A 13,819-nucleotide genomic window follows, 5' to 3' on the forward strand; every position below is an offset into this window, starting at 1 on the left:
TCATTTGAGGTTACATTTATTTTCAATATCCATAAAATCCTCACTGGATCCCACTGAGCTCTGATCTAGCATTTCACCATTTTTGGGGGATGACATGTCTTGGGGACATGTCTGTCCCCATTTTGCCCTGCTTTGCAAGGGAAACTATTCACAATTACCTTTGATTTGCTCTGCTGTTAAATTAAATCCCACCTTTGTTGCCCTGGCAGGCCAGCCCTCGCTCCTGCATGGTATTCCAGACCTTTTTTATGAACAGCTTCCCCATGTGAAACTGAGTTTCACTGATGCCTTCCTGCCTTGGTGCCGTTCTTATTAACACGGTGAGAACGATGAGCTGCTTTGAAAGTTTTGAGCTGGCAGCCTTTCAGTACAGAAGGGTGTGAACAGGGGAGCAGAATTCCTGGGACACACAGGAATACAGAATTCCACTTCTGCCTAAGGGCCCGGAGCAGCGGGGGCTCCCCAAGCCTGGAGAGCTCCTGTCCTGCTGCCTCCCGTGCCCATCCCAGCAGGGGCCAATCCCTCCTTCCTTCCCCAGGTGAGTTCTTGCAAAGGCTCAGCAGCCGAGGGGCTTCTGCTCCTGAGATGGTCCCCAAAATTCTCCTGCCCTGGCACTGCAGCGCTACCAGCCAGCCTGCGCTGCCGGAGCCTCTGGTTTCCAGCACGGCACCTGGGCTGGCTGCAGGGGAGCCTGGATGGCTGCAGGGGAGCCTGGATGGCTGCAGGGGAGTCCCGATGGCTGCAGGGGAGCCCCCATGGCTGCAGGGGAGCCCCCATGGCTGCAGGGGAGCCTGGATGGCTGCAGGGGAGCCTGGATGGCTGCAGGGGAGTCCCGATGGCTGCAGGGGAGCCTGGATGGCTGCAGGGGAGCCCCCATGGCTGCAGGGGAACCCCCATGGCTGCAGGGGAGCCCCGATGGCTGCAGGGGAGCCCTGATGGCTGCAGGGGAGCCTGGGCTGGCTGCAGGGGAGCCCCCATAGCTGCAGGGGAGCCCCGATGGCTCCCCTGGCCCTGGCTGTCCCCAGCTGCCAGGCTGTTGCTCTGCTGGCTGTCCCTCTTTGTCACCAGGGCCCTGCAGAGCCCCTGCAGCTCTCCCTGTCTGCAGCCTGGCACAGCAGGAGCTGTCCCTGCCGTGGGTGGGCTCTGAGGTCCTTCCCCCCCGCTGAACCCCCGGTTTGGGGCTCAGTGGCCCAGGGGAGCCCCAGCCGTGGCTCCATCCCTGCCGGGCTCACCTTGAGCGGGGGCACCCGCGGCACCGCCGCCTCCGCGCCGGGAAAGGGCTGGCTCCGAAAGGCCTGCAGCTGCTGCTGCTGCTGCTGCTGCTGCTGCTGCTGCTGCAGCTGCTGCTGCTGCTGCAGCTGCTGCTGCAGCTGCTGCTGCAGCTGCTGCTGCTGCTGCAGCTGCTGCTGCAGCTGCTGCTGCAGCTGCTGCTGCTGCTGCTGCTGCTGCTGCAGCTGCTGCTGCAGCTGCTGCTGCTGCTGCTGCTGCTGCTGCTGCTGCTGCTGCTGCTGCTGCTGCTGCTGCTGCTGCTGGCAGGGCTCGGCCACTCGGGGCTTCTTCTCGGGGCTGCCCGGGGCTTCCTCCCTGCTCTCCGCCTTCCTCTTGTGGGCCTCCAGCCCGACCTCCATGGCCTCGCTCCCGGGGGGCTCCTTCTCCTTCTCCTTCTCCTTCTCCTTCTCCTTCTCCTTCTCCTTCTCCTTCTCCTTCTCCTTCTCCTTCTCCTTCTCCTTCTCCTTCTGCTCCTTCTCCGGCGAGGCCAGGGCTGCCGCGGGGCTCTGCGCCTTCGCCGCTCCCCCGGCCGCCTCGGGGCTCTTTGGTTTGCTCGGGGCACCCAGAGGTTCCTTTCCTGGCACCTCCTTCGCCAGCCCAGGCCTCCTCTGCTCCTCTGCCCGGGGGCAGGAGGCAATGGGGGGTTTCTGGGGCTGGGCTTCCCCATGGGCTCTGTCCCTCTCGTGGGCTCTGTCCCTCTCGTGGGCTCTGTCCCTCTCGTGGGCTCTGTCCCTCTCGTGGGCTCTGTCCCTCTCGAGGGCTCTGTCCCTCTCCTGGGCTCTGTCCCTCTCGAGGGCTCTGTCCCTCTCGTGGGCTCTGTCCCTCTCGAGGGCTCTGTCCCTCTCGTGGGCTCTGTCCCTCTCCTGGGCTCTGTCCCTCTCGAGGGCTCTGTCCCTCTCCTGGGCTCTGTCCCTCTCGAGGGCTCTGTCCCTCTCGAGGGCTCTGTCCCTCTCCTGGGCTCTGTCCCTCTCCTGGGCTCTGTCCCTCTCCTGGGCTCTGTCCCTCTCATGGGCTCTGTCTCTCTCCTGGGCTCTGTCCCTCTCGAGGGCTCTGTCCCTCTCCTGGGCTCTGTCCCTCTCGAGGGCTCTGTCCCTCTCGTGGGCTCTGTCCCTCTCGTGGGCTCTGTCCCTCTCCTGGGCTCTGTCCCGCTCGGCTCTCGCCGCTCGCCGCTCCGGGGACGCCTCGGCCGCCTTGGGCTGCGGCTCCTCTCTGCCCTCCTGCCCCGCTGTGCCCCCGGGCTCCGAGGGGGACGTGCCCCGCTCCCAGCGCGGGGCCGGGGGGCTGCGGGGCCGGCCGGGCTCTGCCTCGGGCTGCGCCGTCAGTCGCTGCAACTCCTCGGGGCTCAGCCCAGAACTGCCAAGGAAAAGAGAGTTTGCTCTGTAAAACATCCCTGCAAAAGCATCCCGTCCTCAGGGAAACTGCGGCAGCATTCGCTAAATAAACTCCCGAAATAAATGTCTCGCACACACCCAGTTCTGTGCCACGATCAGCGAGAACCTTCCCCACTGATAATCCTTCACGGGAAACAGAAATCAGCATCAACAGCAAAATGCAAGACATGGAACATTGGGTAGCTCCAGGCCTGTTCCAGACACCAATTTTCCAGGCTGCAAACTCCAAGGGTTTGGCCAAGAGTGAATATTTCCCTGTATGAGCCCCCAGTGCAGCACGGGAGCAGCGTCCCATGGTGACACTGGCAAGGAAGGGTCCCACCACCCCTTTGGGAGGAACTCGGGCTCTAATTCCCAGAGTGATGTCTGGGATTAATTCCTTCTGGATTCACTTCATCCATCCCTCTCAATGATTTGTCAAATTGGGTTTTTTTCCCCCAAACACAACCCTGTGAAGGTCTGGTGAATCCGTGGATTGGTTCCCCCCAGAGAAGTTCCCAGGGGCTGGAGGGAACTGAGCTCCTGCTCTTGCACACGTCCCCTCCACGCTGTCCTGTGTCCCCTGCTGTCACCTCCCCACGGGCACACACCTGGCCCAGGTGGCTGATGAAGCTCCTGGTGAGCTGCACTCCCAGCCTGGTGTATCCCTGTAGTTGTTCCTACAGCTTGTAGGGACATCCCACACCCCCTGGCTCCCCACAGCATCCCAACCACGCCAGGAATGCCAGGAATACCCCGAAGGCCCTGGAGGGTTAAAACACCCACGAGGAATGGGAGGCACAGTGGCTGGCAGGGAGGACACCCCAAAACCTGGCACGGTGTAGGGTTACAAATTCCTGGCCAGTTTTTACACCTGTGTGCTCCTTCCCAGGTCTCCCAGCACCTCGCTCAGAAACCCCAAATCCTCCCTGTAGCCCCGAAGGATGGCAAACCCCTGAAGCAAGAGGAGGCAGAGAATAAAAGCCTGGCAGATTCAGGGGTTTAACGGGGTGGCGTGGGGTTGGAGTTGTGGGATTGCAGGTCCTGAGCCTGAGGTGGGACACACTGGGCCACCCCAGCTGCAGGAGAGCCCTGGGGGTGGCTCCAAGCAAGGAGGGGAAGAGGAGTGACATGCCAGGACACCCTGCACTGCACGAAGGGAGACAAACCTCCCACCCAACCTGGATCCCACCAGCATTTCCAATTTCCTGGATCCAGCTGAAGGCAGAAACCTCCCTCAGGTTCCAGGGAAGCCCCTGCCCACGGCCGGGCCCAGAACCCAGCTGAGCCCTCACCTCTGCCCGTAGTAGCTCTCGAAGAAGTGCTCCTTCCACAGCTCCACCTTCTTCTCCTTCTCCATCTCCTGCCGGATCCGCAGCTGCATTTCGGGGGTGAACTCTCCTGGGGGATGCAACGGGGAATTCTGAGCCAGGGGAGGGGTGGATAATGGGGCACAGGCCCAGGAGAGCACCCCAGGAACCCGGGATGCTGCTCCAGTGGGTGGGGCAGTCAAGGGAACCGAGCTGGGGAGGGAATGGAGCCCCAGGAGGGGCTGGGGGAGCTGGGAAGGGGCTGGAGAGTTCCTGAGGAGCTGGGAAGGGGCTGGAGAGTTCCTGAGGAGCTGGGAAGGGGCTGGAGAGTTCCTGAGGGAGCTGGGAAGGGGCTGGAGAGTTCCTGAGGGAGCTGGGAAGGGGCTGGAGAGTTCCTGAGGGAGCTGGGAAGGGGCTGGAGAGTTCCTGAGGAGCTGGGAAGGGGCTGGAGAGTTCCTGAGGGAGCTGGGAAGGGGCTGGAGAGTTCCTGAGGGAGCTGGGAAGGGGCTGGAGAGTTCCTGAGGAGCTGGGAAGGGAATGGAGAGTTCCTGGGGGAGCTGGGAAGGGGCTGGAGAGTTCCTGAGGAGCTGGGAAGGGGCTGGAGAGTTCCTGAGGAGCTGGGAAGGGAATGGAGAGTTCCTGAGGAGCTGGGAAGGGGCTGGAGAGTTCCTGAGGGAGCTGGGAAGGGGCTGGAGAGTTCCTGAGGAGCTGGGAAGGGAATGGAGAGTTCCTGAGGGAGCTGGGAAGGGAATGGAGAGTTCCTGGGGGAGCTGGGAAGGGAATGGAGAGTTCCTGAGGAGCTGGGAAGGGGCTGGAGAGTTCCTGAGGGAGCTGGGAAGGGAATGGAGAGTTCCTGAGGAGCTGGGAAGAGGCTGGAGAGTTCCTGAGGAGCTGGGAAGGGAATGGAGAGTTCCTGAGGAGCTGGGAAGGGGCTCAGCCTGGAGCAAAGGAGGCTCAGGGGGACCTTGTGTCTCTCACAGCTCCTGGCCAGGAGGGGACAGCCAGGGGGGATTTGGGATCTGTTCCCAGGGAACAGGGACAGGAGGAGAGGGAACAGCCTGGTCAGACTTGGAAGGGCCTCACCACCCTCCCAGGAAGAATTTCCCCCAGTTTCCCATCCAAACACCCAAAGGGATGGCTCTGAGCACCTTGTGCTGGCGAGCCCGTGCCCTGCTCTGGAACAGAATTTCTCTCCTCTGCCCCTCAGCAGTGTTGTTTAGGAGCCACAGCTCCAGAACACCCCAGCTCTACTGTCACTTCAGATTTTTAATGCATTTTTCCTTCTTTTCTCATATCTTCCAGAGATTTCCTGTGTCAGTTCAACACAGAACTCACCTGCAGCCCCCTCCCACCCTGAGCCCCCAGTTCTGAGTCCCTGCAGAGCTGCAGCTTCCCCAGGAATTCCCTGCAGGTATTCCCTCTCCAGGAATTCCCTGCAGGTATTCCCTCTCCAGGAATTCCCTGCAGGTTTTCCCTCTGCAGGAATTCCCTGCAGGTATTCCCTCTGCAGGAATTCCCTGCAGGTTTTCCCTCTGCAGGAATTCCCTGCAGGTTTTCCCTCTGCAGGAATTCCCTGCAGGTTTTCCCTCTGCAGGAATTCCCTGCAGGTTTTCCCTCTCCAGGAATTCCCTGCAGGTTTTCCCTCTGCAGGAATTCCCTGCAGGTTTCCCTCTGCAGGAATTCCCTGCAGGTTTTCCATCTCCAGGAATTCCCTGCAGGTTTTCCCTCTGCAGGAATTCCCTGCAGGTTTTCCCTCTGCAGGAATTCCCTGCAGGTTTTCCCTCTGCAGGAATTCCCTGCAGGTTTTCCCTCTGCAGGAATTCCCTGCAGGTTTTCCCTCTCCAGGAATTCCCTGCAGGTTTTCCCTCTGCAGGAATTCCCTGCAGGTTTCCCTCTGCAGGAATTCCCTGCAGGTTTTCCCTCTCCAGGAATTCCCTGCAGGTTTTCCCTCTCCAGGAATTCCCTGCAGGCCTCCCCACCCCTCCCCAGCCCCCTTTACCTTCTGCCAGCCTCTCCTTCCAGCCCTGGGCAGCCGAGGTGAAGAATTCGTTGTTGAGCGCAGAACTGCTGAGCCTCATCATCCCGTCAGCCCCCACCTGGGAGAGAGGGCTCGGTCACCTCTGGTCACCTGTGGTCACCTCTGTCACCTGCTGGTCATCTCTGGTCACCTGTGGTCACCTCTGGCACCTGCTGGTCATCTCTGGTCACCTGTGGCACCTCTGGTCACCTGTGGTCACCTCTGGCACCTGCTGGTCATCTCTGGTCACCTGTGGTCACCTCTGGCACCTGCTGGTCATCTCTGGTCACCTGTGGCACCTCTGGTCACCTGCTGGTCACAGCCCCTAGCCACAGCCCAGTCACCTCTGGTCACCTCTGTCACCTCTGGTCACCTGCTGGTCATCTCTGGCCACAGCCCTGGTCACCTGTGGTCACCTGTGGTCACCTCTGTCACCTGTGGTCACCTCTGGTCACCTGCTCGTCACTTGCTGGCCACAGCCCGGTCATCTGCTGGTCACCTGCTGGTCACTGCCCCTGGCCACAGTCCTGGCCACAGCCCTGGTCACCTGCTGGCCACAGCCCTGGTCACCTGCTGGTCACCTCTGGTCACCTGCTGGCCACAGCCCTGGTGTGCCAGGCCAAGGCCAGACCCATGGGCAGCAGTTTTTGTGCCCGGCCCTGTGGGGTTCTGTGGGGCCCCAGGTGAGTGTGTACCTGTGAGGAACCCTCAGGTGAGCTGTACCTGTGAGGAACCCCCAGGTGAGCCATACCTGTGAGGAACCCCCCAGGTGTGTACCTGTGAGGAACCCCCAGGTGTGTACCTGTGAGGAACCCCCAGGTGAGCCGTACCTGTGAGGAACCCCCCAGGTGAGCCGTACCTGTGAGGAACCCCCAGGTGAGCTGTACCTGTGTCGTACACCCCCAGGTGAGCTGTACCTGTGTCATACACCCCCAGGTGAGCTGTACCTGTGTCGTACACCCCCAGGTGAGCCATACCTGTGTGGCACACCCCAGGTGAGCCATACCTGTGTCGTACACCCCCAGGTGAGCCGTACCTGTGAGGAACCCCCAGGTGAGCCGTACCTGTGTCGTACACCCCAGGTGAGCTGTACCTGTGTGGCACACCCCAGGTAAGCCGTACCTGTGTCGTACACCCCCACGTGAGCTGTACCTGTGTGGCACACCCCAGGTGAGCTGTACCTGTGTCGTACACCCCAGGTGAGCTGTACCTGTGTCGTACACCCCCAGGTGAGCTGTACCTGTGTCGTACACCCCAGGTGAGCTGTACCTGTGTGGCACACCCCAGGTGAGCCGTACCTGCCTGTCCACGTCGGGCAGCAGCAGCAGCAGGCGCTGCTGGCACTCAGGGGGCAGCAGGGAGAAGGTGTGCTTGTTGATCAGGGCGCGCAGGTTGGTGTTCACCAGGATGGAGTCGGGCGTCTCCACGTCGATCTCGGCGCTGCGGGCTCTCTTCAGCTGTCCTGGGAGCACAGGTGGGTTCACCCTCAGCTCCCCGGGTCACCCTCACCTTGCCTGGGTCACCCTCAGCTCCCGGGTCACCCTCACCCTGCCCGGGTCACCCTCAGCTCCTGGGTCACCCTCAGCTCCTGGGTCACCCTCAGCTCCTGGGTCACCCTCAGCTCCCGGGTCACCCTCACCTTGCCTGGGTCACCCTCAGCTCCTGGGTCACCCTCAGCTCCCGGGTCACCCTCACCCTGCCCAGGCCTGCCCCGGGGCTGGCACCGCAGTGCTGCCCAAGGTGGATCCACTGAGGAGATCCTTTAATAAATCCCTGCTTTATTCTTTAGATTTTCTATTTTTCACATTCTGTGCTGAGGAGATATTTTAATGAATCCCTGCTTTATTCTTTAGATTTTCTATTTTTCACATTCTGTGCTGCTTTGGCATGTGGGTCTGGGCTTCATGAGGGATGCTGAGCTCTGTGCACAGAGCAGAGACTAAACAATTCCTGCTCCAGCTGGGCACCAAGGACAAATGATCCAAATCTCAGCCCAGGAGCACAAACACCGTGGAATGAAGAGAGAAAAACAAGGATGGGACTGATGGGCTGAAGCTGGAATGGGACAATGAACTCCAAGGTGCCAATGGAGCAGAACTGATCCCAGGGAGAGCCCCGGGAGCGCTCGTGCATTTTGGGGCCATTTTGGGTCATTTTGGGTGCAGCCCTGGCTGGGCTCTGGTGCTGCCCAAGGTGGACCCATGGAGGAGATCATTTTAATAAATCCCTGCTTTGTCCTTTAGCTCTGTCCAGCCTCTGCTCCAGGGCATCACCCCTGAACACAACCCTGTGAAGATCTGGTGAATCCATGGATGGGTTCCCACCAGAGTTCTCAGGAGCTGGAGGGAACGGATGGGTTCCCACCAGAGAAGTTCTCAGGAGCTGGAGGGAACGGATGGGTTCCCACCAGAGAAGTTCTCAGGAGCTGGAGGGAACGGATGGGTTCCCACCAGAGAAGTTCTCAGGAGCTGGAGGGAACTGAGCTCAGCACGCCAGGGACTAAACAAGCTGAACAGCTGAATCTGATTTCTGCCCCAGGGTGGTTTCTAACTCCATGTCTCACCAACAGAGCTGGGAGGTCCTGGCACAGAACCTTCCCTCCCCACCTCCCTGGGAGCCCGGGCTCTCAGGAGGGTTCCTGCAGCTCCCAGTGGCCACAGCCACCGTCTGCTTCACGTCTCCACTTTGTTCCTGGGGATTTCTTCTGCACTCTCCTGCTCTGTGCCTGCTCTCCACTGGGACAGAGACCCCAGGGTGAGGAACAGCTGCAGCTGGGCCAGGGGAATTTGGGATGGATCCCAGGAAAGGATCTGCCCCAGGGAACGGGCACGTTCCCAACCCTGCCAGAGCTCCAGGAGCCTTGGGACAGCCAGGGATGCACGGGGTGGTGTCACCCTGATTCTTAAGATTTTCTAAAGCCTTCTGAGGTTACATTCTGTTAGAAAACTTCCCCACACATTTTCTATAAACAACGTATTGTTTTGCATCCCTTCGTGGGGGTGGAAAAAGTTAATATACTAGTAGTTTGTCCAATGTCTTTGGAGAGGTGGCCCATTCACTCTCCAATACACTGTCACCTTTGGAAAAGTACAAAAGTTGGAGTCAGAAAAATAAACCTTACTCTTTTTTACCTTCCATCGTCGTGGCTCGTGTTATACTTTTTTGTGTCCTATAGCAACAGGGTGGCACTGCTGGGATAACCTGGGCAGCACCAGGAGCTGCATTCCATGCTCCTTGGGGCTTTCCTCCCCTCCAGGACATTCCACTCCTTTGTAAGAATATCCTGAAATTCCCCAGGGCCAATCCCACCCGTGGGGAATGTCACAGGAACCAGGAAGGTCGGGAGGGCTGAGACAGCTCCACTGAAGGGCTGGGAGCCAAATCCAGCAGGGTCTGAGGGATGGAGACCCTGGGAGGAATTTCCTTTCCCTTTCCATGTTATTGGAGTGTGCAAGGACATTAAAAACCCATAAATAATGCAGGTCCCACAGCTGGGGACTCCCAGGAGAGGCCCAGTTGATGGACACTGGGCAGGGCTGATCTGAGCATGGATTATTATGGATTATTACTATTATTATTATTATAGATTATGGATTATTTATCCCAATACCCAGGAGAGGCCCAGCTGATGGGGACCGGGCAGGGCTGATCTGAGGATGGATTATTATGGGTTATTATGGATTATTATTATTATTATTATTATTATTATTGATTATTTCTCCAAATTCCCAGGAGAGGCCCAGCTGATGGGGACCGGGCAGGGCTGATCTGAGGATGCATTATTATGGATTATTATTATTATTATTATGGATTATTTCTCCAAATTCCCAGGAGAGGCCCAGCTGATGGGGACCGGGCAGGGCTGATCTGAGGATGGATTATTACGGATTATTATTTTGACTAGATTTATTTGATTATTATTGTTATTATGGATTATTTATCCCAATGCCAGCAGACTGGCAGCTCCCTCAGCAATGGAAGGAGCACCCTTCACTCCCCTCTGCTGCTTCAGCTTTTCCCTGGCACTGGAGCAGCCGAAGCCCTTTTCCCAGGGAAGCAGGGAGGGCAGGGAATGCAGCCCTTACGTGCGTGGAGCCGCTCAGATCTCGGGAAGGGCTTCTTGGCCAGCCCTGGCAGGGAGTTCTCCAGCTTCAGCGAGGGCGAGGAGCTGCAGGTGGAGTTTGGGGGGCTGCTGGAATGTCCATCGGTCTGCTTCCCTTCCCAGCCTGCCAGAAAGGGACACGAGGAGCAGGGCTGAGCACACAGGGGTCCTGCACCAGGATCCTCCTGCGTGGAAGGGAGCTCTGCACCCCAGAGCCACCCCTGCAGTGCCAGGAGAGGCATTCCCAGATCCCAGAGCCACCCCTGCAGTGCCAGGGCATTCCCAGTTCCCAGAGCCACCCCAGCAGTGCCAGGGCATTCCCAGCTCCCAGAGCCACCCCTGCAGTGCCAGGAGAGGCATTCCCAGCTCCCAGAGCCACCCCAGCAGTGCCAGGAGAGGCATTCCCAGCTCCCAGAGCCACCCCTGCAGTGCCAGGAGAGGCATTCCCAGCTCCCAGAGCCACCCCTGCAGTGCCAGGACATTCCCAGCTCCCAGAGCCACTCCAGCAGTGCCAGGAGAGGCATTCCCAGCTCCCAGAGCCACCCCTGCAGTGCCAGGACATTCCCAGCTTCCAGAGCCACCCCAGCAGTGCCAGGAGAGGCATTCCCAGCTCCCAGAGCCACTCCAGCAGTGCCAGGACATTCCCAGCTCCTGCAGTGCTCCTGCTCCTGCTGAATGCAGGAGATCCCTTGGAACCACCAGAACATCCCAGGCCCAGGCCCAGCCATCACACCCCACGTGCTCTGAGTCCACCTCCCAGTTAATCCCAGTTTATTTTCCATCTGATCTGACCCACCATGGTCCCATGCTCACTTGCAGGGCTAACAGAGCTCCTGGCAGGGAAATCTCCCAAACCCTAAACTTCACCCCTCTCCTGCAGCTTTTGTCCTTGCCCTGGGGAACTCCTCCTCCTCTTCCCAGTGCTCCATTTACCATCCTGCCTCCTCTCCCTCCCTTCCCTTCCTCACTCGAGCTCTCCCAGCTCCGACTAAATCCCTGAATTGTGCAGCCAGGGCCTTGCTTTCCAGCAGAACGTCGTTCCCTCCCTCCCATCTGTCTGAGCCCTGCTCTCTCCACAGCTCCCCGTGTCCCTGCTGGGGGCTGTCCCTGTGCAGCCCCACAGGGATGGGGGAAAGGGACTTTGTGGGGAAAAACCCACGAGAGGAACCTTCAGGCCTTGCCAGGGAGGGATTTGCAGCCTGAGGGGGCTCCTGAACACACCGGTCCCACCTGGAACCTGAGGTGAGGTAAGGAAGAACTGAGGAAGAACTCAAGGAAAAGCCTGGAAGCAGGAAAAGATCCTGCCTGAGCCCAGGGAAAGCATCCTAAGGCTGGAGTTACATGGCAGGAAGGGCAAAACTCCCTGGCCTTGGCACCTCTGGGGTCTCTCCCAACAGGGAGGAGAAACTTTCACCAGGAATGAGGGACAGATCCTGCCCCAGGACGGGCTGGGGCCCAGGGCAGCTCCCAGGCACCCCCAGCTCCACAGGGCTCCTGGAAAACCCTCACCCTGCCCAGGACATTCCCACAATTGTCCAAGAAATGCAGACACTGGGAATGGGGACACTGGGAATGGCCCTGGATGGGAATGGGGACACTGGGAATGGGGACACTGGGAATGGGGACACTGGGACTGGGGACACTGGGAATGGCCCTGGCTGGGAATGGGGACACTGGGAATGGGGACACTGGGACTGGGGACACTGGGAATGGCCCTGGCTGGGAATGGGGACACTGGGAATGGGGACACTGGGACTGGGGACACTGGGAATGGCCCTGGATGGGAATGGGGACACTGGGACTGGGGACACTGGGAATGCCCCTGGATGGGAATGGGGACACTGGGAATGCTCCTGGATGGGAATGGGGACACTGAGGATGGCCCTGGATGGGAATGGGGACACTGGGAACGCCCCTGGATGGGAATGGGGACACTGGGAATGCTCCTGGCTGGGAATTCCCTGGGAAGTGGAGAGCCCCTGGCACAAGCTGGATGTGTGCCACAGCCCAGCTGCCTGCAGGGAATGGGGCTGGAATGCTGAGCCCTGCCAGGGATTGTTTGGGGCACTAAGCCTGCCCCAAGCCAGGGAATTCCAGAGGTGCCAGGGAAACCAGCAGGTGCCAGGGAATTCCAGAAGTGCCAGGGAATTCCAGAGGTGCCAGGGAAACCAGCAGGTGCCAGGGAATTCCAGAGGTACCAGGAAATCTGGCAGGTGCCAGGGAATTCCAGAGGTACCAGGAAATCTGGCAGGTGCCAGGGAATTCCAGAAGTGACAGGGAATTCCAGAGGTACTAGGAAATTGGGCAGGTGCCAGGGAATTTGGGCAGGTGCCAGGGAATTCCAGAGGTGCCAGGGAATTCCAGAGGTGCCAGCTCCTGTGCCCAGTGCCTTGGCAGGGAATTCCAGAGGTGAATTCCTCTCTCCACAGGCAGCTGGCCCTGCTCCAGCCCGGCTGCAGCAGCTGGGAGGGGAAGGGTTCAGGGACTGGGTCAATAATTAACAGTAATGAATTAACAATAATTAGCACTGATGAATCCCCCACAGCCCAGGCTTTACTGGAGAGCTCGGTGGCTGAAGAAAGCTCGGGATTTGGGGCTGCAGATGCAGTTTTTGGGATGTGGATCAGGGCTCTTTGGGATTTGGGGGTTCTGTGCCCCAGAACCAGGCCCTTACCCAGGCACTCAGTTACTCTGCAGAGAGATCAGGGAAGGGACAGGCAGGAATTTGGGATTCCATGGAAAATCTGGTGCTGGCAGGGAGCTCCTGCCCCGCTGTCCAGCCAGAGCAGAGCAGTGAGCTCGCTGCTCGCTGACACCACAAATTCTGGAAATCCCTCAGGACCTTCCAGATGAGAACAGGATGTGGAACCCACCTTGCAGGATGAGGAGCCACCTTGGAAAGCATCAGTACCAGGAGAAATCCCAGAATATAAACACCAGGAGAGCTCCCCAAACATAAACACCGGGAGAACTCCCCAAACATAAACAGCAGGAGAACCCCAAAGAGAAACACCAGGAGAACTCCCCAAAAATAAACACTGGGAGAAATCCCCAAACAGAAACACCAGGAAAACCCCAAATACAAATAACCAGGAGAAATCCCAGAACATGAACACCAGGAGAAATCCCGTAACAGAAATACCAGGAGAAATTCCAGAACATAAACACCAGAAGAACCTCAAATAGAAATAAGCAGGAGAAATCCCAGAACAGAAATAACCAGAACAGAAATAACCAACAGAAATCCCAGGTCTCTCCAAGGTCTTTCCAAGGTCTCTCCACACACTCAGAGCTACCCAAGATTGTCCAAGATCCCTCCCAGGTCACTCCCAGGCTGCCCTGATCTTCTCCAGGTGTCTCCCAGGTCTCTCCAGGGTCCCTCCCAGGTCTCTCCCAGGTCTGTCCTCTCCCGGTGAGTCCCTCACAGCCCCCAGCCCCAATGCAGATGCTGAGGATGAAGAATGGAGAGGTTCCCTCCCCCCCAGCCCTGCTCCCCGTGCCCTGATCTCCCCATTCCCTGATCTCCCCGTGCCCTGATCTCCCCGTGCCCTGAGCCCCCCGTGCCCTGATCTCCCCATTCCCTGAGCTCCCCGGTGCCCTGATCTCCCCGTGCCCTGATCTCCCCATTCCCTGAGCTCCCCGGTGCCCTGATCTCCCCGTACCCTGATCTCCCCGGTGCCCTGATCTCCCTATGCCCTGAGCCCCACTGTGCCCTGAGCCCCCCATGCCCTGATCTCCCCATTCCCTGATC

At 59.0% G+C, this 13,819-nt stretch overlaps 1 protein-coding gene and 1 long non-coding RNA gene across 11 annotated transcripts in view; both read right to left on the reverse strand.

Annotated features, from left to right (window-relative positions):
* The window catches only part of ASXL2 (ASXL transcriptional regulator 2), a 55,677-nt gene that overhangs the window by 2,972 nt on the left and 38,886 nt on the right, over positions 1-13,819 (reverse strand). For all 10 annotated transcript variants that reach the window (XM_085574221.1, XM_085574220.1, XM_085574219.1 and 7 more), the window contains 5 exons: positions 10,052-10,192; positions 7,265-7,428; positions 5,949-6,045; positions 3,935-4,040; positions 1,233-2,622 (listed from right to left, as the gene is read on the reverse strand). In XM_085574221.1, coding sequence (XP_085430347.1) covers positions 1,233-2,622; positions 3,935-4,040; positions 5,949-6,045; positions 7,265-7,428; positions 10,052-10,192 — 1,898 coding nt within the window. The remainder of the gene's footprint in view (positions 1-1,232; positions 2,623-3,934; positions 4,041-5,948; positions 6,046-7,264; positions 7,429-10,051; positions 10,193-13,819) is intronic.
* LOC146767752 (uncharacterized) lies at positions 6,202-7,015 on the reverse strand. The gene is made up of 3 exons (XR_014953506.1): positions 6,755-7,015; positions 6,266-6,673; positions 6,202-6,235 (listed from the first exon to the last, which is right to left on the reverse strand). It is a non-coding gene; the product is annotated as an uncharacterized LOC146767752 (long non-coding RNA).

Source organism: Lonchura striata, chromosome 3 (assembly GCF_050655825.1).
Source record: "Lonchura striata isolate lonStrDom1 chromosome 3, ASM5065582v1, whole genome shotgun sequence".
Classification (NCBI taxonomy): domain Eukaryota; kingdom Metazoa; phylum Chordata; class Aves; order Passeriformes; family Estrildidae; genus Lonchura; species Lonchura striata.